General features: G+C 43.1%; 1 protein-coding gene across 2 annotated transcripts in view; it reads left to right on the top strand.

The window, feature by feature from the left end:
- Positions 1 to 1,014: 1,014 nt before the first annotated feature.
- The window catches only part of kifc3 (kinesin family member C3), a 61,788-nt gene continuing 36,411 nt past the window's right edge, over positions 1,015 to 26,391 (top strand). Inside the window, exon 1 of one of the 2 annotated variants that reach the window (XM_080729319.1) lies at positions 1,015 to 1,175. Coding sequence is in view for 1 of the 2 variants with exons in the window: in XM_080729318.1 (XP_080585444.1) it covers positions 14,288 to 14,554 (267 nt within the window). In the remaining variant the exon portion in view is untranslated. Of the gene's footprint in view, positions 1,176 to 13,730; positions 14,555 to 26,391 lie in introns of those variants that run through there. The other variant, XM_080729318.1, reaches the window with a different exon arrangement.

Below are 26,391 nucleotides of genomic sequence, written 5' to 3'. Positions count from 1 at the left end.
TTGGGGACCTCCCTGCCTGGGAGGTTGAGAACCACTGCCCTAATATAGGAAGAGTTATAGATATTATAGGAGGTGTTAACTATAGGCCTACATGATAAGATAAATTGTAAGAAATCTGTAATGCCATTTATTTTCCAAAGCCACAATCCAACAAACTGTATTGTTAATGTTAATAGACACTATGCAATGTGGTGTAAAATTCTACCTGTGTATCGTCTATGAAGGCCTATCATTGAATTAATGTACGCTCTGATGACTAAATGACTTTGTCAATAAACTCATGGACATAATGGTGATTAAAAGGAATGATGTATTTTTTTTTTTAAGTTTAGTTTAGTTTATGTTAGTATCATGTTAGCTCTGTTACATAATTAGTGCAGTGGTTTCCAACCAGTGGTCCGGGGGCGGGGACCACCAGAGGTCCTTGATGGGGTTCCAGGTGGTCCCCAGCTAAATAATGGAGAGTTGGTAAACAAATGTAGACTACCATCTTTATCTCTTGATTTGGTTTCTCTCAAGAGTTAAATTATTGTTAAACACCTGCATTACTCAATTCAATCAAGAAGTCTACACAATTAGAGAATTTAGAAAATGAGTAATTTGATCAACGTTTGCCTGTTATAGGCTATCTCTCCTATGATACCACACCAATACAGCCTGAAATTGTACACAAAATCTTATCACATAACAAAATATTCAAGTCTTGGGTCTGAGAATGCCAGATCTCATCAAATGGTGGTCTGTTGCTCAAATGCTGAATACATAATGGGCCTTGAGAGAACTCATTTTAGCAAAAATTACATTAATAATAATAATAAAATAAAATAAATGCATCGGTTACCCCGACAACTAACTAGCCAATCACAGGGTGACAGACAGACATCCAGACGATGGGATGTAGATCCCACAGTCTTCAACCATCAGCTGGTCAAGCTGAGCTTTGCACATGAGAACTCAGAACAGCGTCAGTGTGGATGAGTCGCCCTGAAGTAGGAAGACAGACAGACAGCGGTTACTCTAAAAGAAGACGTTAAAAGTATGGAAACTTACTAGAAGCTGAAAAGTTCAGTCAAGTTTTTATTAACGAACGTTTAGACTTCAACTTATTGGAATATACTTGAAGGAGACTGCAGAAGAAGAGGTCGAAGGAGGTGGTGTTGCGCCTTGGACCAAAGGTACAGATAAGTTTGGTTATTTTAATATCGTCAAGCTTTTATTCGGCCTGATTTACACAGAATATCAGCACAATAATTGTTACGTTATGTGCAATTATGTGATTGTTTCGGTGCCAATTTAGTCCAGCTGACACAATTTACTCCAGCTGACACATGGTACTTTAGATCTTTTTCACCCGCGAGTCCGAGTCGAATAATTGTGATAGTTATAGTTGTGTTGACGTTGTGTGTAGGCTATACTGTAGTGCCAAGCAACTTTGCTCTGGTCTATAGCAACTCTTTCTAACGCTATGGACCAGAGGTTACAACAAGCAACTTATTGGTGCATTATAGCATCTAAAGTTTTACTTGCGCGGCTATAGTCGTGTGTGTGTGTGTGTGTGTGTGTGTGTGTGTGTGTGTGTGTGTGTGTGTGTGGCAACGCACGCGCGAGGTATGTTACCCTATCATAAAGCAGTGCAGCCTCACTCACATTGCCCCCCCCCCCCCCCCCCCCCCATCCATCCATCCATCCATCCATCCATCCATCCATCACCTTTGTGTGCTTTGCTCACCAGTCGAGCAGTTTCCATCTGTCAAAAACAGGGTTCCACCACAGTCACGGTACCCAAACAACAGAAAGAGGTTTCCTTTCTCAGCGTTTTCATTTCAGAAGCGGCTGTGGTCAGTGTGGTGGTGGTCTGGACACAACAGAGGGTTCACCTTGCGACCCTCTGGAGTCAAAACTCGACCAGGCAATTTTTGCAACACCTGGTACATGCACTCATAACTTTATATCAGTGGGTTTCAACCCTTTTCATACCAGGGTCTTGTAGGTCCATTATTTATTTGGCATTTGAGCCACGGACCACATTTGACCATTTTAGCCTCTCAGACACATGACTTTGAATATTTTTTAAGATTTTGTCCACATTGCCATGCTGTATCGATGTTGGTAGTGGTAACTAAATTTGGAGAGATGACAGATAATTGATCAAAAGAACAAATATTCTATAGGCCTATTCTCTAATTGAGTAGACTTCTTGTAAATTAAGTAATGCAGATGTTTAACAATAATTTAACTCTTAAGAGTGTAAAATGGACCTGTAATGGTCCATTTGGTTTCATTTGACATTCTCAAAGAGTTAAAGATCACCCAAAAAAAACCAACTCTCCATCATATAGCTGGGGACCACCTAGCTCTGGCCCATAGCGTTAGAGGAGTGTTCCCACTAACGCTATGGACCAGAGCTAGGGAGGGACCACCCTGGAACCCCCTCAAGGACCACCGGTGGTCCCCGGACCACTGGTTGAGAACCCCTGCTTTACATTATTCCATTTGGCTTGTCTTGTGGGACTCTGTCTGTTCCAACCAGATTATAATCGTTTACAGCACAGCACATAATCATATACAAGCAAGTTCAAAGGGATGTGGCGCGGAACAGCCTGCCCGGCTGTAGGGTGTGTCTGGAATTACTGGCCAAAGTAACAGGATCCTATAAATAAATCCTGACTTCTTGGCATGTGGGTTTTTCGGTTGACTGCGTCTTTCCGCCTGGAACAGAGGAATAACCCAAATAAGAATATCCTGCCTTACTTCACTCCCTCCCAGTTGTTGTTAGTACAGGCATACTGTATGTCAGGTCTCATGACATGACACACACAGATTACTTGGAATGAGAAACACTTTATTGCTAGGTTTGTAGTAGACATGACATTTGCTTTGGTACTACTGTATATGAATGCAATCAGTGCATCATGTGCATGGACAGAATCAGTTGACATGCCTGAACGGAACACATGAGGAGTCAGGACCCAGACAGTGCAACAGGATATTACATAATGAACTCTTATTGATGGATAGACTGACAATCCATGTGATGCTTTAGGCTAGGCAGACACACACACACACACACACACACACACACACACACACACACACACACACACACACACACACACACACACACACACACACGACTAGACTCTCTTTCCATTTTGTCCTTGTCACACGTCATCCCTGGCACAGCATTCCAGAGGCAAGTCACGAGCATGAACTCTTCCACTGGAGAACACAGTCATACTCTCCACTGTTTGTCCATGTCCAACTTCAGACCAACAACTCAAGACATAATTCACGATTTCACGTCATCCGTCAGCTTAAAGTTAGCTTGTACAGTGGTGTAGTGGTGACTGTCTTGGGGCATAATTCACCTTCAAAGAGTGGGCGGGGGGTTTTAGGGAAGACAAGAGGAAGTCGTTCTGTGTGCCCACAAAGATGCATGTTTTTTGGTGATTGATTTCAGTGGAGATGAGCAGAGAGATATTGGCCTCGAAGCTCTGAGACTTTATTACGTTATGTTTTTCGCCAATGACCCAGAAATACTCACAATTCTTGTTTGTTTTTGTTTTTTTCAGTCCAAAGAGTCAAGACCAATGAGCAAAAATATCTTCTAATCTAAACTAATATTTTTAGTCTTTTCAAGGCCTATCAAAGTCTGCTCTGAGTCTGAATGCATGCAACACCAGTAAAATGAACAATCAACCAAAAGTACCTGTATTAAAAAAGTTTACTGACTTGTTTAATTGCATTACCACTTTAATGATGCTGTACACAAGCACCACTGCTCCAGGCACAAGTAAGTTTTCCATTGTTATGCATTATTGTTTGCCAGCCACCTTCAAAGTCAAACTAAAGGAACTGGCAATGGAAACATGCATTTAACAGAAAGTGGGATGCAGTCCATCTTCTTCTGGGGAAGAAATTACATCTTATAATTTAAATATTAGATTTAGATGTGATTTAATTCAATCGTTGTCAGGTGGTTTGATTTTAGGAGAGTTGGATCTACAGTATTATAGATAAGTGGATGTACTCAGTGGGTTGTGCAACTAATAGACAGAGCCGTTACTCCTCAGCCCATGGAACACTGTGACTCCTGTTGGCCTAATTACCTGTCATGGCAGGGAGTTACGCTGAGAGATGGCATTAGGAATGGGACAATAAGTGATATTATCGTTTATCGTGAAAAAAAAAACACTCACGATAATGGTATTGTGAAGATTTAATTTATCGTGAAATCGTCCTCCGTCACGCACTGGGATTATTTGACAAGCTGCATATCCGGTACCATTTATTTAAACCCTTTATTGGTAAAACGTACTTATAATATACATACTTGATACAGCTCAGTCTTTTCTTCACTCTCTACTGAATCTCTTTGCCAAAAAATAGCCGATCTAGATCTGCTATTTTTTGGCAAATGTTCCGCCCCAGGATAATGGATGTTGGGGATATTTAGATTTATCGTGATAAAATATCGTAAATCGCAATTTCTTTGGTCACAATAATCATGATATGAAATATTCATATCGTCCCATCCCTATATGGCACTGAGTTATGCTGAGAGATCACATTCATAGCATCATACAGAGACAGATTTCAATATGAATCTGCGCTTAGTTATAACGCCAGGAAATAGCTATATTGAATCCCCAAAATCACATTACATTACCAGTGCACTTTGAAAAACCATACCACAAGATGACCACTAGAGAGAGCCATAGCCCATAGACTGTGCATGGGCCCATGTTAAGTCAGATTAAAAACGAGGTTCAGGACATACAAGGATGGTACGATGACATGCTCCCCATTGACATTCAATGGACAGGCCGCGGGCCGCCATTTGAGCTCAATACTGTTCAATTCGTGCTTGATCGTCTCAAACCACCATTGGTATGGGCACCGGAACGTATATAGATGCCACACAGAAAGTTTCCGAATCAAAATCCGACCTAGTGAAGCTACGTGAGGGTTGGATGGTTTGCATTGAGCTTAGCGGCTAACAGAGGCCTACATAAACAGGAAGCTATGGCTTAAAGGTGACGTCATAATCGTATCCTTTTTTTTCACGGTTTACGTCTGTATACTAGCCGAAGGTAAGCTAACCGTTCCGCTCCGTCTATTAACCCAAATTAAAAGCTTAAACAATGCTTTTATATAAAAGTTGCTCTAAGTCGCTCGGCACTAAACACCATCATTAGGAAGTCGCTCTGAAAGTCGCCCGGCACTAAGTGAGTTAAAAGGCCAAACTTGATTTATCAACAAGGGCAAGTCAGTAGTAGCAGAAATAAGAGGATTTGTTGAATTTAATCCTAACCTTGTGGTCTAATTATTTTTGAACAAACTAACTACAGTGTCCTGTGTTTGTTTACACTGCCACTTTTACTGCGTGAAACGTGCTGAAGTGAGGTGTTTCTCGCCATCTGTGCCTCTCCGGTGTTTACCACGGCTGCAACTCTTGTGTGCAGCACGCCACGGGCAGTCAGACTTGTGTTGTTGGAGATGACATGATAAAGAGGAGGGGTGAGGGTGAACCACACTTTCCCACCACTCGTATAGAATGGAATGGCATGTTGTTGTGACTTCCTACACATGGCGTTGTTATGTAACAGACTCTTTGATTGGAACCAGATTGCCCCTCTGTTGGCTTTGGAACATTTCCTCTTATTTCCAGCAGGTGGCGACTGTTGACCTGGAACTGTAGTCACACACTGCAGCCAAGTGCTCAGACTTGGATACTGTGATCATTTTGACATATTGTATTGGAAAGAGTGTTAAAATGATTTACTCAGGTTGGAGCTCTGACTCTTGGGTTGACTTTTGTCAGGGTGAGCACAGGCCTGCATGTTTCTCAGTCATGGTAGCTAGCTTTCAGTCCATGCTATGGGTCCTTGAGCCATTGATCTGTGCACAGAAACCAGTGACCACTAATTGTTTGCACAGTTTGTTGCTTTTGCAGAAAGTAACAGCTGTTTTTTTTATGGATTTTAGGAGACGCCTTTTCTTTTAAAGCGCAACAGAGTGCAGTAACAGCAGCACAACATGTTGAAATCAAAGCCTGGCTCATTTCAGCTATGACTAATTCTTCCCAATTAAACCAACTGGAAAAGGCACCTTTTGATCCATCATTTATACAGTAGTTTTAACAGTCATGAGTTGCCCAATGTGCACACGCATTGAGAAACTGTCTGAGAAGGTCTTAAGCTTTGATACTGAAGTGCTTTTAACGGCACGGGAAAGGCAAAGATGGTGTTGTACGCCCAAACAACTGACTGCAGCCCTAAACACATCTGAGCAAGAACAGCTTATCTACAGTATAGCTTCACTGACAAAAGTAGATTCTTTATAGACTAGAATCTAGATTGATAAGCAAATATTATCTATCCCAATATGTTTACACACCTTGACAGTTTCTTGAAGCAGATGTTGCAGTTGGAGTAAACCATTAGTTTGCCAAATACTGTGAGGAATGAAGATGGTAATCTAATCTATTTGTGAAACGGCATTCTGTGCTGCAGTTGTTTGAATGTATTCACATTTCATCAGCAGTTGTACTGAATAGTACACAGTTAAATCCTCAGTGTTCTCTGAGAGTGTACAAAATGGATTCATTTTACATTCATAGACGACACTTACATTTCACATAGTAATAGTTGTACAGTCAGTGAGTGAGTACTCACATGATACTACACTATATTTCTATTTCTACATAACATTAAGCGTAACTGTTGAATTGTATGTATGGTAAAGAGAGATGTTAAACTTCTAGGAGAGGCATTAATGCCATTTGACGCGCATATACACATCAACACGCAGGGGTCCAGGGCAGGGTGTCCCCAGCAAAATGTGTTAATATACAGTAGTACCGTATCACAAATCCTTTTACTCACTTTAATCCTGTATACATTGTCTATTTGAAAATAGCCTACAGACTTCAGCGAAGGGTCCCACTAAGGGAAGTTCTTCCAGCACACTCATGAGACAAGGAACGCAAGGAATAATTAAAAAGCCTTTATTTAGCTTGGCTAATACATATTAAAACTAATAAAAGGCCACTTAAACGCCGACAGGTTTCGACATAGGTCTTCTTCAGGGCGTGGCTATAAGGCCCTGCTAACCTCAGAAGCACTCAGCTCACCTTATTTCTGAAGCCCCTCAATAACGGGTCTCCTTTTTTATATATTACTTTATAGTTTCCTTGTACTGTATGTGGCAAACCTGGGTGACTTTGTTTCTGTGCTGTGTCTTTACTTTAGCAACCTGCAGATCACTGCAGAGTTTAGCCTGTGGTTTTTGATGGAGACACCAGCCTATATGTCTGCAGTTTGGATACTTTCCTCTGGGTCTATACAACGTGTGTGTGTGTGTGTGTGTGTGTGTGTGTGTGTGTGTGTGTGTGTGTGTGTGTGTGTGTGTGTGTGTGTGTGTGTGTGTGTGTGTGTGTGTGTGTGTGTGTGTGTGTGTGTGTGTGTGTGTGTGTGTGTGTGTGTGTGTGTGTGTGTGTGTGTGTGTGTGTGTGTGTGTGTGTGTGTGTGTGTGTGTGTGTGTGTGTGTGTGTGTGTGTGTGTGTGTGTGTGTGTGTGTGTGTGTGTGTGTGTGTGTGCGCGCGCCTGCGGCAAATGTTTTAAGCCAGACTGTGGACATCCCTTGATACTTTTTCCACATGTGCCTTATTTGCACTCAAGAAGTATTTCTTCTTTTTCAGTTACGTGGTTTTCCATTTATCTATGTATGTTTCAGTGTTTCACAGCAAACAGCAAGTTTTCACTGTCAGCCTTTTGCTAGCTATTCTTTCCTCCCACGATGTTTCATCTACTTACCTCATTATTTGTCCTATTTGTAGCCTATTATAAGAATCCTTTAAACTGATGTGTTTCAGTGCCTGCTAATCAGAAAGCTTCTGATTCTATAGAGCATAGCAGTGGCATCAATTATGTGGTTCCGTGGATTGAGAGCCCATACATTTTTCCTATCCCTATGTATTGGATATAAGTATTTTAAGAATATATTGATAGTTAATCTAACCCCATTCATTCATATGGCAGTCATCAAAAGACAATGACGTTTATTTATAATCAGTTTCTAACACTTCATTTTAGAGGCAGTTACAGTATATACTGTAGTGTTACAGTAGAGTAGGGGCTCAGGGGTAGAGAAACCGTCATTATAACACGGAGGGTTCCCAGTTCGATCCCAGGCTCCCCCAGAGTTAGTGTCGAAGAGTCCTTGAGGAAGGCTCCCTGAACCCCTAGTTGCTCCCGGTGAGGAGGTTGGTGCCTTGCATGGTTTCCTCTGCCATCGGTGGTGTATGGATGTGTGTGTGTGTGAATGGGTGAATGTAATGCACATTGCACAATCTCTGTCAAGTGCCTTGGATAAAGGCGCTATATAAATGCACCATTTACCATTAGAGTACAACATGCATCTCATTGTCATTTAGTTACCATCAAACATATAATTGTCCAAATGTCTGTCTGTCTGTCTGAGTGAGTGTCTGTCTGAGTGAGTGTCTGTCTGTCACAGCGTTTCTCCTCAATGGCTGGAGCAATTGATCTGAAATCGCATCACCATTAGCATATGAACATACCTGACATAACTGTGAAGCCGGTTTGTCACTTTCACAAATCGTATGCTGTATATTAGCGTTTTTATGCTGTATCTATTCTGCATCTAGCATGAGGCTTATCTATTCTGCATCTAGCATGAGGCAACATGTTTAACCAGCTCTGTGTGTGTGTGTGTGTGTGTGTGTGTGTGTGTGTGTGTGTGTGTGTGTGTGTGTGTGTGTGTGTGTGTGTGTGTGTGTGTGTGTGTGTGTGTGTGTGTGTGTGTGTGTGTGTGTGTGTGTGTGTGTGTGTGTGTGTGTGTGTGTGTGTGTGTGTGTGGGGGGGGGGGGGGCTGGCCCTGTTACAGATGTTGTCCAAAAATCATGCAGGTACACAGTATCTCTGTAGCCATTAAACGAAACGGGTATTTCTTACATTGATGCTCCTACATATTATCATGCAAGCACCAGTTAAAGTTACTTTCCATCCCTCATATACTGTGTGCACACCCCATAACCCACACACTGCACATCATTTCAGAGCTCACACCTGACATAACTGTGAAGCCCGTTTGTCACTTTCACAAATCGTATGCTGTATATTAGCATTTTTGAGCGGTGGTCACACCGTCTCCATAGCGTGGCCGTGTGTGTATCCGTGTCTGTGTGTCTGTCTGTCTGTCTGTCTGTCTGTAGCCTCTGGTGTATGTAGCCTCAGTACCCTGGGTGACCAGAGAGGTGCTGTTGAGTCTAGCCTGGCCTGTGCATCAACTGCAATACACACACACACACACACACACACACACACACACACACACACACACACACACACACACACACACACACACACACACACGCACCCCCCCCCCCCACCGCTCAGTTCACACGGGTGTGATTTTATGGTGTATCTATATCTATTTAGCCTACAGTACCTTTTGTGACCACACATGTTAAGGGAGGGGCGCTGTTGTTCAGGCCATGCACAATCACACACAAACCCACACACACACACACACACACACGGGGGGGGGGGGGGGGGGGGGGTGCAGGCAGGGTTCTGGCCCTGTTACAGATGTTGTCCAAAAATCATGCAGATCGGTACACAGTATCTCTGTAGCCGTTAAATGGAACGGGTATTTCTTACATTGATGCTCCTACATATTAGCATGCAAGCACCAGTTAAAGTTACTTTCCATCCCTCATATACTGTGTGCACAGTGCACATCCCATAACCCACACACTGCACATCATTTCGGAGCTCATATCTTTGAACGGGTAAGGGCTAGTTATTATTAAGGCTTATTGTATGCTGTGTTTTGTTGGGACTTGTTTTTGTGTGGCCTGCATGGTATGTGGGTCCACACTCTTGTCGGCCAATGTGACCATGTCTTTGTGTATTAAGGCTGAGAGTGCTCTTGGCACAAGCATTTCATTGTATCTGTACTTTGTATGGATATATGTGACAATAAACCTGAACCTGATTATTAACAGTTAACCACTCTGTTAAGTACTGTAGGAAATTGTTGCTAGCTAAAATGTCCTTCATGCCTAGTAGTTATAACCTTGCAGAGCTGTATGTACAGTCAGTGTCCTAGTTGGAAGAGAACATACTTTTCCCAGAGATCCAGAGAGGCAAGGAGAACACAGGAAGCAGGGGAGGAGACAGACAGTCAACACAAGCTGTGTGTCAGTCAGTACGTAGTACTGGCGACCGTGGCGTCTTCATTCTCCTTCACCCGCTGAGCCTTCTTTTCACTCTGTCTGTCAGCCTCTTCCTGTGACTCTCTCTCCCCCCATCCGTGTGGTGATGTCATTCATTGCCGTGTTGGCCCGTCGGCGGCAACTTTTTTTTTTTTTTTTACTTCAACAGCTCCTTCCTTCATCCTGCAGTGTCACGTCACCGTACACTCTAACCACTCATTAAGTGTGTATACGTGTGTGCTGTGCACGTGTTTTTCTTTCCATCCAGCTGGGACACTGTAATTTCTCCCTGAAATAGCCCAGATGAGACAGATGAAATGGGTGTGTGTGCAGTGTGTTTTGGGACAGGACACTGAGGACAGGGGATTATTATGGGAGTAAGGCTTATTTATATACTGTAGCTTCTCTGCAAAACGGTCTGTCCAACAAACCTTTGTGTATGTGTGCCTATCTCTCTCTCTCTCTCTCTCTGTCTCCATACTGTACCTGACTCACTCTAGACATCTTTCATCTCTCCGTTCATCCATTCTGCCTTGTATTTACTTGCGCCAGCAGAGTGCGCAAGTACTGCGTTCGGCTGCGTATTTACGTACTGTATGTATGTCGGTGTCGGCCCGTGTTAAAGCCCATAGCCCAATCAGGGACCAGCATTTCTGGCAACGTCATCATTAACAGCCAATGAGGGACCAGCATTCCTGGTGATGCCAGTGGTGGTGTCCAGTGGTAAGCGCACCTCATGGCGTTAGTGATGGGCAATCCCGTTCATTTCAGTGAATGAATCATTTCGTTCACGTTCACAGTAATGATCCGTTCAAAATATTCTTTCAAGTTCACCTTTCATAGCGTTATCGTCCCGTGAAAAACACTTATCGCGGGAGCGTTTTTACTACGTCGCGAGTACAGTGCACCGTTACATCCTTTGTGCCGGGGTCTATTTGGGGGTGGGGGTGTGAACGAAAGTGAACGACACATTTGAACGAATGGTTCACAAGTCTTGCTAATGATTCGATTCGTATGAATGAATCACTCATGAACGACACATCACTACATGGCGTCCTCTGCTGGCGCACAAGTACACTTGTGCAAGGAGCAAGTTGGCACCTCGACAGAGTTCTAGTTATAGACTGCAAAATCCTGACTCTTGGACGTGTCGTGCAAGGGTCCATTTTTACTCTCGAGTTAAACTGACACTCATAATTTTGCAGTGTAGCCTACCTGTGGTGTCCCTCTCTTGCTCAATTGCTTTCTCTCAAAAAACTCTCCCTCTTTCTGTCTCTTTCCCTCTCTCAAGTCTCATGTTCTGTTTCTCTCCATTTCTCTCTGTCTGTGCTCATACTCTCTTTTACAGTATTGGCCTGTAATGTCTTCTCTCCAACACAAAAATCCCTGAATGCCCTTCATGTTGGTTTATTGAAAGTGAAGCCCTGAATGCCTTCATTAATACGCTCTTAAGGTGAGGAGGGTCTAATTTCTCCTGTAAGCTGCTTGCGAACACACACACACACACACACACCAATTCGAGAGGACAGAGGTAAACTTACGCAAAAAAGGTAGATTTCGATTTAGCATTAGGGATGGGTGCTACAACAACCGCAATACATGGGTTGTCTAATGCATACCGCGGTGTCGAGTTCATAGCCACGATTATTATAATTTTATTTTTTATTAAAAAACATATTTTTTTATTTTTATCACAAAAACTGCCCTATAGCATTCTAGATGAAAGTGGAGAAACGGAAAATAACAAAATAAGGAAGTCAACCGAGGGAGTTAAGATTATATGAATTGTTTTATTGTCCTGTATTGTATCCTATTGTTTGCGAAGATCAAACTCCACATACGTGGCAAGATGGCAAGATATATTTTCATTCTTGTGCTCATGTATTCAACATGCAATACATACACATTTCCATTTTTCCTTTTCTATTCTCTGTATATTTGTTTAATTATGAGAATGAAATTGTCTGTGCATTTGTCTTTAACAGCTTTTATTGTTCCGACACATACAAGTAACAAGACATGTAATGTAAATGTATACACATATTGGAAAAAAGGGTCTTGTTTAACAGTGTATCATACTATAGTTTATTTTTTTCTTTAATCCATCCGATGCTTATATATTGAAGGAAAGCTTGCCTCATTCACCCAACTCTCAGAATTATTTGACATACCCAGAACTCACTTCGTCTGTGCATTTGTTAGTGTTGATTACAAGCTTAGGGCGTTTCCCCCTGTTTTTGTGTTGGGTCATTTGGCGACCATTTACAGTTTTCTTTTTGTTTGTCTGTTGTTTCAGTTTTTAGTTTCCCTAATCCCTAAACACTAGATTGTCTTATTATATTGGCCCAATTGGAAAATGGCCAGCAACTTGAGGGGGAAGTGCCCCCTCCCCCTGGCCAATCTCCTCCCCTTCATTAGGAGTTGGAACTGAAAGCGATCACTCAGTCGGAAACTGTCCTTTTTGTTCTAGCAGATCTGTAGTAGCCTACAGAACAGCTCAGTGTGATGTTAATACTATAGCATGTGTTCCAGGACATGAAACGGCCCTCGGCCCCACTGTGGACCCCACGGACCAATCTAACAAACACATCACGATTCAATGGCTGTGATTTAGCCTGTCAGGTCAGTGTGGTGTTACTGGGGGCACTGTCATGTCCCAGGACAACAAGCAGGAATACTGTATGGGACACTGAAGTCTCTCTCGCCATCCTTGCAGCCAATAGGAGTCTGATGATAAGTAATGGCCACATCATGGGAGCAATCTTTTTTTTGTTTTTTGTTGCATAAATCCATAAGTATACGGCATGTTACATCATCAGTCCATTACTGTATTTCCTAGTATCCAGGGCTTATCCCACAGCAGCAGATGGTCAGTCAGAGCAGGACAGGGAGGGAGAGAGATGGAAAATGAATGAAACTGGGGAGGATTTTCTCTCTCTCCCTCTGTGTGTGATGATGAGGTGAAGCCCTAACCTGACACGCAGTAGCCTAATCTCTGAGTGCCAGAGTGAGTCTGATTCAGAGCGGAGGGGCACAGCTTTCATTCTGTCCCACGAAGCCAGTCCCATCCCGGACGCTGACTGGAGAACAAGACGGGTCTGACTGTGAAGCTGTTGCTCATTTAAACAGGATGTAGCCAAAAACAACCAACTTTGGCAGGACATGGAAGAATCCAACATCGTAGGCGTCCAGCGTTAAGGAGAGCATGCCACGCGCTTTGTATTTTGAATTACTGATAATTAATGGGTTTTGACCCCAACAGGCGGTCTGGATCCTTTTTGGATTCTTGACACACAAGTGTGTGTGTGTGGTATTTGCACGAGACAAGGGTAGAGTGCCTGAAATTACCTACCTGCAGAGGCAGACGGCTTGGGTTACCTGGACTCTTGTCACCTTGGCAGTGGGACAGCGCTCGCTGTGACAACAAGACAAGGTCCAAAAGTTTATCAGACTGCCGAACTGTAGTCACTGAGTGGGCAAGCTTTAGGGCAGGCAATACAGTATGTACGGTACTGTAGGTGAGATACAAGAAAGAGAAATGGACAGAGGATTACGCTAATTTATATTTGGCTAGTAGTCATTCTTCTCCCTCTGTGGTAGCCAGTGAAGGGATCACGTTTGGGATTAGCACAGTCCTGATGAGCTTTAGGGTGCTCTGTCCATTGTTCAGCTGATAAAGACGCTAACGGCAGAAGAGAAAGTGAAGCTAATTCCCCATCTAGATTTGGTGCCATTTTACAAGGAAGTGCCCTCTAATGTCATTACTTAAGTTTTTATCGGCGTGGAATACACTTCTGCAGCTGAAGAAAGTTTTCTTGGCCGCCCTCGCAGGTCGTCTTTCGCCTTCACTGAAAAGCTGATGCCATGATATCTCACAGGCACTTGACTCGCCCCGAAGGAACCTTGGACTCTGCGGTGGCTGATCTCATCTGCATTCATCGTGGAAGAATGGAGCCTGGAGAAGATTTGATCCGTTGAACTGGGCCTTGCGCCACGGACGGGTTTTGAGAAGGTAGAGAGGTCTGAGCGGCCACTGTAGGGATTATGTACGTGCTGTGTACCCTGCTGGTACTGACCATCCACAGCATCTTCAAGAATCTACACAAGGCTCTGGAGTCCAGTTCCACGGAGGCAGAGGACGGTAGCAGCCTGCCCAGGGACCGGGCCTCTGTACTGGGGTACGGAGCCAGGGCCAAGGGCCCCAGAGGCCTTTTGGAACCTATTGACCGAGGGAGGCGGAGTGTGGACTACCATTGCTTGGATGGAGACGACCACCTACAGAATGTCCCTGACAGCAGGAAAAAGATGCAGGTGAATGAATGATGTAGAATAAAGCCTGGCAACAAAATCAGTGTCGAATATTAGGGGATGATGGGATGATAAGAAATGTAATGATGAGAGAAGAATTTGCCAGGTATTATTACGGCTAAGTTAAATGAAGACAAGAGGGGGTATTATCATAGTTTGTTCCATTTTGCAAACCTGTCGCAGAATTTCTAGACTGAATCTTTCTTCCAGTTAGATATCTACTGGTTCTTTCAGTTCAGTATAGGATGCCATTCAGCTATTGGGGCACCCGCTGGCCTAGCGGTCCAGGTGCACACCACATAGACTCTGATGCCTGACAGTGTGTCGCTGGTTCGAGTCCACCAGGCTTTGCTTCATGTCACTCCCTATCTCTCTCCCAGTTTCCTCTCTACCTACTGTACTATAGTATCAATAAAAGGCACACCCACCCAAAAATATCAAAGATGCCATGCAGTCAATGTAAATCCCAGTAGTAAATAATAGAGGTGTGGAAAATAATCGATTCTACAATGCGCTGCGATTTGGTCATGCACGATTCTGCGTCAATGCAGGGACGTCACATAATTGATTACGGTGATTTTTGCAGATAGAATTTGTATTTATTTACATCACAGCAGCTTCTAAATAAAAATAAGTAGTTCGATATGCATCTGACTGCTTGTATTAACTGAAATTAACCATGCAATAATACAGAAAAGTGAGATATGCGTCGCAGAATCAAATCGTTAAGAGGTGAATCGTAATCCAATTATAAGGCCAGTGCCGATGCCCGCCTCTAGTAGGGCTGTCACGATTATGACATTTTACATGACAATTAATTGTCACTCAAATAATTGCGATTAACGATTTACTTGTGTTTTTGTCGTTGACAATTACATTTCTGTTTGGCTTGTAGGCTTTGAAGTTGCACATGGCAGATAATCCAGATATGACACATAACCTAAATATACAAAGAAATTACTTGCGTATTTCACAGCTTTATACTTAAAAAAGAATAGATGCGACGCGTTGTGAACTTGTAGATTGGCTATTTCCATTATTTTTGAAAATATATGACATTAAACAAATTAAACAAATTTCAACATGGAAATGATTATGACGATTATGACAAAATAATTGCGTTCATGTCAAAATAATTAGTCGATTATGTAATAATTGGAGAGACAGCCGCTGACCACCGCGTCAATAATTGTGACAGGCCGCCTAGCCTCTAGTCCATAAGGAATCTGGTGTAAATTCAGTGTGATGCAAGGCAGCGTCAGGTTGCACTTCAGTTATGGATTTATTTTTCTTTTTTGTTCTGGAATCCCACGGTTCACACAGCTGTAGAAAACATACAGTCAGGTGATGGCACATGCTGGTTACTGCCAGCCTCTTGATAAGAAGACATGACGTTCACATTAGCCAAGAATGCGAAAATGGAAAGCTGCTGATACCGACAACATGGTTGCATATCGTCGTTGTCGGGAGGAAACCTTGTACGTTCAAAACTGTTTGTTTTGTATTTATCATTTTTAAAATGATTTAAACTAGTGAAAACAGCCGATCTACAAGCACACAACGCGAGGCGTTGTGTGCCAGCTGTTTTCACTACTTTTGTGCGATGTCCTTGTATGATGAAGCAGGGCTTTACTTCGCGAAAAAATTGACAAATTTGAAACTTGGAGATACGAGTGTTTCTGCCCGACAGTGACGATATACAAACCAGATTTTCTTCTCTGTACGAGCTTTACATTTTTGAGTAATTTGACATCTGGCATCAGCATCCTGCGGTGACGTAATATTAACATATACATATAGGTCTCTGTTAAATCCCCTGTCCCTTTGAGCGATGAAACATCACACTGAGTGAGGCTGGGTCTGTTTCTTTACATGGACAGAATCAGATCAAACCTTATGCAATAGATGTTGTTAATCTTACTGCAGCGTCCCGGTTGTGTGCTGTGTCTGGCATGTCATAGAAAAACTTGAATTTCTTGGGAAGATTATCGTTTTTAATCGTTTAGTCCTACTCCCAATAGCATTTTATTTAGTATTGATAGTTTATAGTTCAGTGGTTTCCATCTAGTCCCTGATTGGTCAGCTAGAAGGGAACGGACACCAGTAGGCTACAAGGGGATTTAAAGGACAAGGGCTGGCGGCTGCTCCAAATGGACATGTCTCTTTAAAACCATAAAGTTTCTTGCTATCATCAGAATACAGGGCACATGGATTACCAGTAAGACGCCTAAGGGTGACAAGTGACCTCGCCCTAAAGGGTGAGGTCGTGCCATGTCTTGGCCAGTGATGTATCGGACCAGTTACCCATATATGGGAGACCCCTGGTACCCATATATGGAGATCCATGTACTGTATATGGAGATATGCTGTGAGAGCCCAAACATGCTTACTCAGTTATTCGTTATGTGAAAGTCCTATGACGTCTATGACATCTGACATTATACATACAGTACATACATACAATCCCTTTTATGCCCATATGGAGATCCCTGTTTGTAGAACCAGCCACACAGATATGGGCTGTCTTCCTCCTTATATGGGCATTCCCATATGAAGTTATATATATTACATTGCTACAGTATGTACTGCACTATACTGGCTGTCAAATGGGACCGAAATATACTATCTAAACTAAAAACTAAAGTCCTGTTAGATATGGGCTTAATATTGATGACATCCGGGATCTCCATATAAGGGCATAAAAGGGATTCTGTTAGTGTGGTTCCCATGACATCACAGTGATGTCAGAGCGTCAAACCCATAGACCGTTAAAAAGCGTACGCGGACAGACGTCGGAAGACATGATGTGCCGTTTCTCTCGCAATTATTCTTATTTTGTTATGTATGTTGAGCACACAACACTGCTTGGTGGTTATGGTATCTTCCCTGAGAGCAGAACTATCCACTGAATATTCAATATCCATTAAATTGTTAGTTGGCAACGTATGGTTTCGTATGTCTTGGATAGAGGACTGAATGTTGGTTGTGTCTTTTGGACAATGCCAGCCATGACAGTGCTGCTGCTCGTGTATCACGGAGGCTACCTGAGACTTGGTGTACTATGTCTCATTTATAATTGACAGATGAGCTGTGTTGCAGTCTTTGTAACTGTAGCCGCCTACAAACGGCAAAACATTGCCATTTGTACTTTAGCCGATAGTACACTGAGTGTGTATAAGAAGGTAAAAACCTGCATTAGTTGTAGGGATGGGACGATAAGCGATATCATCGGTTATCGTGATAAAAAAACGTTCACGATGATCGTATCGTGGAGATTTAATTTATTGTGATATCGTCCTCCGTCATGCACAGGGATCAATTCATCTTTTATTTGCTGAGATGCATATCCGGTACCATTTAAACCCTCTATAATTGGTAAAAGCTACTTATAATATACATACTTGACGTATTTTTTTCCACTCCCTATCAATGTCTTTGCCAAAAACGATCCGATCTACAAGCTCACAACGTGTCGCGTTGGGACGCATTGTGATCTGTTATTTCTTTGGCAAATCTTCCGCTCCAGGATAATGAATGAATTATTTTTGTCATAATAACCATGATATGAAATGTTCATAATCATAATAATATTGTCCCATCCCTAGTTGTAGCAACAACTGGCTGCATACTGGTAAAACTCCACTACCCATCATCCCTCTGTGTGCACAACCTATGTGGTATGGGTGGGATTTAGTGGCTGTAAAGGGGCGTGAGTGGATTGTCTCACACATAGGTTCAGCACAGCATGTTGACAGCAATATTTTGTATATGTGTGTGTGGGGGGAAGGGTGTACATCAGCCCACTGCCTTGTTGAATTACATGCATTGTTGCATCTATACTCTCCCGAGTATTTCAGGGGACGGCACACAGTAAAATCCTTATAATTTGACCCATATTACACTGCCAATTGTACTACAGCAAGCAGAAGAAAGGCTACTATGTGTGGCGGCCACATGGTCATAAAAATGCTATGCAGTCGAACACACTATGGCTGCTGAATATTTCAGGCAGGAGGGAGTAGACCAGAGTGGTGCGCTGAGCTCTTCATTTGTGGCTGAAATATTTATTCCGCCACTGGAGGGAGAGACGAGAACGCAGAGAGAGGGAGGGAGGGAAAGAATAGGGAGGGGGACCAGAGGGGGGAGACAGCAGTGGAGGAGGAGGAGGAGGGGGGCGGCAGAGAGATGTGATGCTGGCTCCTGTTCCGCTGTTACTAAGGAACAGGCAGAGAGAGAGCAGCGCGTGTGACTGTGCAGCAGCACACATTAGAGACAGGACTGACAGCGTAAGGGGGGGACAGAAGCTGGTGGCATCTACTGCACACACACACACACCTCTTGATCGGGCTCCGTGCATTACCTCTCTGTGTGCCGGTGAAAACAGGACAGCTGCAGGCTGCCATGCAGGGATGATCGGCACCCTGGGACCGCAGGGAGCGAGGTAGGTACCACCAGATGAATCAGAAAGCAGGGGGTGGAGGGTGGGAGGGAGGGGGGAGAACATGGATGATGAAAAAACACACAAGAAGGTACAGTAGGAAGCCATGTTGAAGCAGAAACAGGCACATGTATGAATGCAGGAGGCGACAGAGCTGGACACTGGGGGCATGTGTAGAGAGCCGGACATTAAATGGAGTAATTCTGTGTGAGCTGTGTAACCTAACCAGGGGGTCGTATTATGTTTCCCATCTGTTGGCTGTGTGTGTGTGTGTGTGTGTGTGTGTGTGTGTGTGTGTGTGTGTGTGTGTGTGTGTGTGTGTGTGTGTGTGTGTGTGTGTGTGTGTGTGTGTGTGTGTGTGTGTGTGTGTGTGTGTGTGTGTGTGTGTGTGTGTGTGTGTGTGTGTGTGTGTGTGTGTGTGTGTGTGTGTGTTGCAGTGCACTAGGAATTCTCATAGAGCATAATGCCATTTTTGTGTGTGTGTGTGACTGACTGTCTGTGTTTAATGTTTGGGTTTACATTTACCAACGCGTCTAAATATAGAATCGTTTGTCTTGTCTGAGCGCCGGAGTTGTGTGGGCGTGTGACATGCATCGTTAAGTCAAGACCGTGTTGCCTCTCTCTGTCTGCCGCAAGCAGTTTTTGACACAGAGCGCATTGGTGTGGCTGGAAGCTGTAAACGATTTGACCCAGTTTTTTGGGTGGAGGAGGAGAGGGAGGGGGGTGGGGGTAAGAAGGGTGGAATGAGAGGAGGATAAAAGGTTGGATGTTGAAGTCACCCTGGGTGGTACGCAGAACAGAAGCAGTGTTCATGTTCTTCCCATGGCAGCATGGAATTGTTTGACTTTTGTGGTCGACAGCTGCTGTGACTTGGCAAGAGGCTGAGAATTGAAACCTGTCTACTACTGAATGCTATTGAAGACGATGAATATGATGATGGTTTGTACTTTGTACATTATATGGTGAATGCAGCGTTGTTTCTGGAAGATATGACTTGATACTGTATGACATGAACAAGCAGTTCTCACGCGTTATCTAAACGGGTTATAAGGGTAAATGGTGTTTTATTTTAAAACATCACATTAGCTGCTCCAAGGTCAAGGTTAAAGGGAAGCAACAGGGATGGAGATTAGTTAGTTTGTTTCAAATCTAAACTTGTTGGATAACCCAATATATTCTGCAGCAAATTCCCTCACTCAAGCATCACCATAAATGTTTACCAAGATTTTAAATTCAGCTTTCCTTCCTATACCTGACAATAGCACATCTACAAGATGGTAGATCGGCTGTTTTCTGAGAATAGATTTGGTGTTGAGGGAAAAGTAGACTATGCAGTGAACACGGGGGTCATGCTTTCATACATATGACATACATTATTACACAGATTATACACCACCATTAGTCTCACATGCCATGTTAATCCATACACAGTGAGTATCTATGGGGATTTGGGAACACAAAACTGCAACCAAACGAGTACACATGCACAATCAACTGTGTAGACAATAGAAATACTAGAATGAACACACACACACACACACACACACACACACACACACACACACACACACACACACACACACGCCTCATTTGAAATCGCAACCTGATTTCTGCAGCATGGACTACTTGTGGAGGAGCCTGTCAGTGTCTTGTCCATATTAACACTTTTATTATCTTCACAGGCCAAAGGCAGGGCAGAGGTATGTCTGTGTCAGTTAAGTCAATTCAAAGGAGATTTATTGTCATGAGAAAACGTATGTTTCAATTGCCAAAGCAAGTAGTCCTTAGGGTGGTTTTTATTCCATTGGCTAGCCTTCTCTTATCGCAACAGTTCACAAATCTTGCTGCTGCATCTCTGTGAACAACATTTTGGTAATCACATTTTGGTTAATAATGAATGATCTCAGATACGACTGGAGTGGAACTAGCCAATGGGGTGTAAGCTGTCCGGCGCATTGGGATACTAGCCAATTACATTGCTCTGTCCTACCGACACAAGCCAGCTCCGCACTGAAATGCCAACACGTAAAACTGGACAATCCATGCCTGTAAGAAAACATTTCAGCTTATCTCGTTTTCACGAGTTACACCAAAATTGTGGTGAAGTGGTGTTGATCTCATTGATGTTTTAGATTGCTGTTTGCGACTACTGACTCAAGCATGTAGACGGAGAGGGAGACAGACACCAGTCAGTTGAATAGAGGCACAAATTCTAAGGTTGACTTGAGACCCAGAGACGTCATACAAATGTACCACAGTGGCATAATGTACTGTAGTTGTTTTCCATCATGTGTATGTGACATCACCCAGTCACACACGCACTATACCTCACACAGGATACACTAGCGCTGAAGGATCATTATCATATCTGTATCTACAGTATGAACATGCAGTTAACATCGCAAAAGCCAAAAACATGGATTGTAGTTTCCCGGTATTGCCCTTTTACAGCTAAAGCTAGCCAATCACGAACATCCCTTTCAAGTTCATTAGCTTGTTTTATGTTCAGTGTGTCTGTCTGTAATATGCGTGTTTGTGAGTGCACTCATGCGTGCACCCCTCGCCTATTAACATATTTTTGGACGTCCATACCATATCCATAAAGCTATAATCCAGATACCTGCCACCAGTGTGTAAACTGTAATACAATGTGTAAGCTACCATTTATACGTTGAGTTTATTTTATTTTGTATGCACTTATAAAAACGTTTCATGCCTGGTTGGCAGCAGCCAACCAGGCATGAAATGGGCATACACACTCTTTACAACCAGTTATTACTGGTGTTAAATCGGCATTAGGTTTTTATTTTATTTAATTTTTGTATGCTTTTTGTGGTTAGACGTATAAGGCGAGGTAGCGGTTGAGAACAGCAATAGATCAATATGATCAAATTGAAGGGAGAGACACTCCACACTTTAAGGAACCTTCTTGTGAGAAGATGAAAAGGAAGGGATTTATATTCCGTGTGTGTAGCGGGGAGTAGCGTCTACTAAGCCTATCCTCTATCCTGTCATAAACAATATTAGGATGATGTGCTGTCATGGCCACAGCAGGAGGGCCTGGGCTCAGGCACGGTGAAAGTAACAAATGTGAGATGTTGACAGAAACCAGACGTTGGAGAGATGCTGGATTATGATCTGTTTTAGAGAAGGAAAGTATACAATAATCTGTTCGCAGACAAGCATGCAAGAGATTTTCCATGATTTACTGTATGTTAACCAACCAATTGCCAAGACAAATTTGTGGCAATATACGTATTTCTGAATTTCATTGCGACCGTCAGGTCCCAGTTACTATCAAAACCTCCACCGGTCAAAACCTCCACCGGCTGTCAGTCAGTCTGTCAGTCAGTTAGTCTGTCCGTCACGTCACACTTTTCCCCAACTCATATCTCCACCACTGTTGCCCCGATCCATGCCAAACTTTGCGCACACACTCCTTGGCTACCAAACCACCACCCCTCATTTCTCACATGGCCCTCTTCTAGCGCCACCATCAGGCCGATTTTTGCAAAACACATTTTTGGACACTGCTCCTGCAGATTTTGCCTTAAAATCATGCAAAGTGGTACACAGTATCTCTAAAGTCATGTCATCAACATGGATCTGTCCCATTTCCCACATTCCCTCCTGATTGCCTACCATTGCCTTCTAAAGTTTGTGTATGCGACCTGGCGGTCGCTTATCTCCCGATTAGGGAGTCTTACTGGTATCATGGTCCTTCATCGCACCTGTCGAATGAATGACTGAATGAATAAACATTACTTTAAGCCAGTGGCTCTCAAAGTGCATTCCAGGGACTGGGTTCCTTTAGGGGGGGTCTAAATTGACCCATACTGTACAGGCATTGACACTAAGGCTTGCCCACCTGCCCCCGGCAGGTAAATAAAACATCAGGGCAGGTGAAGTTGGCTTTCAGGTTGCCCGACAGGGCAAGTGCTCATTTGAGAGGGGACACAAATGTCTATAAACACAACACAAGATATCTGTCTAAACACCTGAACGTGGCCAGTGCGCTGTGTCTTCTGGTCTGTGGAATGTAAAATAAGAGCACTATTTACCTATAATGTGCTGTTTTTACTGTTGCTACATTTAAAAATATAAAATAACAAGTGTGAAACCATAGACATATTCAATCATAGATAAAGTATTTGGTATTTGGATTTGGAGGTATTGAGGTATTACATTTTATCGCACAGCCCCAGAAAGTAAAGAAATAAGTGTTAAATTGAGCGGTAATTAAAATCGTACCTATCATTTTATAATGGACGATTTACTTTTCGGGCAAGTGGGCATTACCTTCGGGCAAGTAGAACATGAACTGTACTTGCCCGATGGGCAAGTGCCTCTGAGACCTTAGTGTCAACCCCTGCTGTACATGTCTGTAACTCTGACAAGTGTGCAAATGGAACGGGTTCATTTGGCTCCATTTGCACACACTGTCAGAGTTGAGGGGAGACCTTGAAATTTGAACGTTTGAGAAATAAGCCAAGCAAATCTAGCACAAAGAAGTGAATACGACATTCGGTGTTACTGCTAACTAACCTCCTCCCATACAGTATGCCTCTCAAGGTACTCCAGTCTACCAGTCTGTATTCATCCATTTAAGGAGAAGGGAGTAGAGTAGACAGTGTCTGCTCCCTGCAGCAGGACAAACAGCAGGAGGTGTCTGATCTGGCAGGCATTTCCGGGGGAATTATGGGTACCAGCCACTGTCTGAATTTAGGTCTCAAAAATGAGAAGGATCACCTTTGAACATGCTTCTAAAGATCTGACTGATTTTAAAAAGAGTCAAAAGAGTCATTTAAATGCCAGTCTAATGGACGATTAATAATAATTAAGTTATTTATCCGTTATCAGAAAATAAAATATGATAAACTACTACACCTTACTTCTCTAATTTTGGAACTCACATTAACACATGGGATGCTAAGGTTTCTAACATTTCTTCTAGCTGTTGCTGCTGCCGCCGTTCACTCACGCTTTATTTTGAAGAGCCTCGGAAGCTTCGTGCGTGTGCACGTAAGTGTCCACTGACGATTGAGGAAGAAAATCCATTTGTTTACAAACGCTCGCGAAACCAAAATCCAAACCGCGGCCGACCATCGCGGTAAAGTGTCGCCGTGAAAACAATCAGATCTCTGCTTCCCTGGCGTTCTTTTCACCTCGCTCATTCATAGATAAAGCCCTTTTTATGTTTCAGGCTAGAATGGAAATCAATGCAGCCTAGGGCGTCCATTTTCTCTCTCTCTCTGAGCTACGGGGTGACGTATGGACTAGAGCTGTACAGTTAACCCCTTGTTGTCTCGTTCAGGAACGAGACGACTCCTTTTGGCAGGGTGACCCCTAGTGGCCTTAACTCGTTACTGAACGAGTTTGGCACCCAAGTTGTTAAACGTGTGTGCTTAAAAAATATATGATACTTTCAGAAACCTATAAACTGTTGGACTGTGACAAAACAAAGGATAACAATGTGAAAGGTGCATCCCATCTGCTACAAGACTTAAAGGATTATGGTTAAGTGCAATAAGTGGACATTCCCTCTGACTGGAGATGTTCCTTCCCTTCACAGGCCTAGAATCCGTCCTAGTGTAATCCTCCTCCTTGTCCTCGGTCGGCTACTGAAGACTTAACTGTTCTCAGATCTGTGAATGACCAGAACATTCTGGACATTGGTACACAAGGCAGCCTTTGCTGTGGCATTTTCTATTTATTTTTTTCGTGGAATTATTGTTTGACAGGCTCATGCACCGCCAGCCTTAAAATAGACCGTATTTTTCATTGTTTAGACTGATGATGGTGAGAGTGTGTAGCGTATTGCGCAGTGGGAGTTTGACCATATTGTGCGAGTGAAAGTAGCCAGGTGGTCTTTGTATGCTGAGCAGTCTGGTCAAGGATATGAGCGGTCAGGACAGGCAGCATGATGGGCTGGGTTGGAGCACTCATCAAGAGCCAGCTGGACACTGTGGACAGCAGGGACTGTAAACGCTACGTCCAGCCATGGAAATGCCAAGCACCGACAGGACATGGAAGGGTACAGTGTAGGTGTAGCCTGGGGGTGTCTCTTGTAATACTTCTTCACACATTCACACACCATGAGTAGGTTCCAGGGGTTCCCCAGCAAAACGATGAACATTCAATTTGACAAGTTCACTATTATTTCACCGGCCAAAGTTAGCCCAATGAGAGAATGTAAACGAATGACTTCAGATAATAGGTTTCACTCTCTCCACTGTTATCCCCTCCACCCACCCACAGACAGTTGTAGGGTTACACTTCTCCATTCCGACACTAACCCTATCCCTAACCTTAACCTCTATGGAAGTGTTGCCACTCCGACAATAAGAAGCCAATGTCGGAATGGAGAGCAGTCCCCCAGTTGTAGAAGTACTAGAAGTTTGCCGCAAAAGTCTAGAGTTCAGGCCGCTGCGCGGCCCTCACCGCCATGTTGCGGGAGTGTGGTGTGTAATGGTCAAATTTGGGTAAAAAAAATATATGTTTGAATTTTTTTTTTTTTTAGTTTTGAAAAAGAAATGTTTGGAGGGAAAAAAATTGAATTGGTGATGCGATGACGTGGTGTATACGGACGTTACTGCGATTGAGGTGAAAGAGAAAAGTGGAAAGTTGTGAGCTAACTATTAGCTATTTGGCTAACAGTTTCCGGGTCGACTTGAGGCAAAATATGAGGGATAACGAATACAACTGTATACAGAGGTTTGGAAACGACATCTTGCAAAGGTGACACGGGTGTTTGAATTTTTAAGCTATATTTAGTACATATGTAGTACGTCTTGGCCAAGTGGTTTGGTATTACCGGTAAGTTAGCGATACATACGGGTGATGACCCGGAAGTAGATCACTTACTCTGATGTAATATAAAGATGTTGAAAATCTCATATAACAACAAAACTTATTTTACGTGGTTACAAAATGGTTTCAAATTGAGGTCCTTGAAATGAACATTTTTGGAAACCATAAATTTCAACTAACCGACACAAATCACAGCAAGTTGTTGTGGCATAACTTAAGCAAACTTGTAGTAACTGCATTCCATCATATGGGCAGCAGCCGTTACACAATAGGTTTGGAAACCGCTATAGCCTGCTGTGCTCAGATTTAGTCCTTGAGCAGTGATTAGACTGTCTGGAACATGCAACTGTTGGTTTTCACATACTGTAGGTCATTAAGGATAATAGATTGGTTGTAGAATGTTATCAAACTGGATGCTTTGACCTTTGACATAATGGTCAATGTTTTGATAGATTGAAGTATTTATTAGAAGTTTGCATAGGAAAAGGTACAGTTGCATGACGGTACAGTTCACTGGTACAAGGTCAACTAAAATCATGAGCTCAGGAGGCCAGAACACTGTACTATGCATGCAGAAGATATCGTCGTAAAA

This window comes from Nannobrachium achirus, assembly GCF_963921795.1.
Source record: "Nannobrachium achirus genome assembly, chromosome: 7".
Taxonomy (NCBI): Eukaryota; Metazoa; Chordata; class Actinopteri; order Myctophiformes; family Myctophidae; genus Nannobrachium; species Nannobrachium achirus.
The sequence above is the reverse complement of the archived record's forward strand: the minus strand, read 5'-3'. Positions and strand labels throughout refer to the sequence as shown.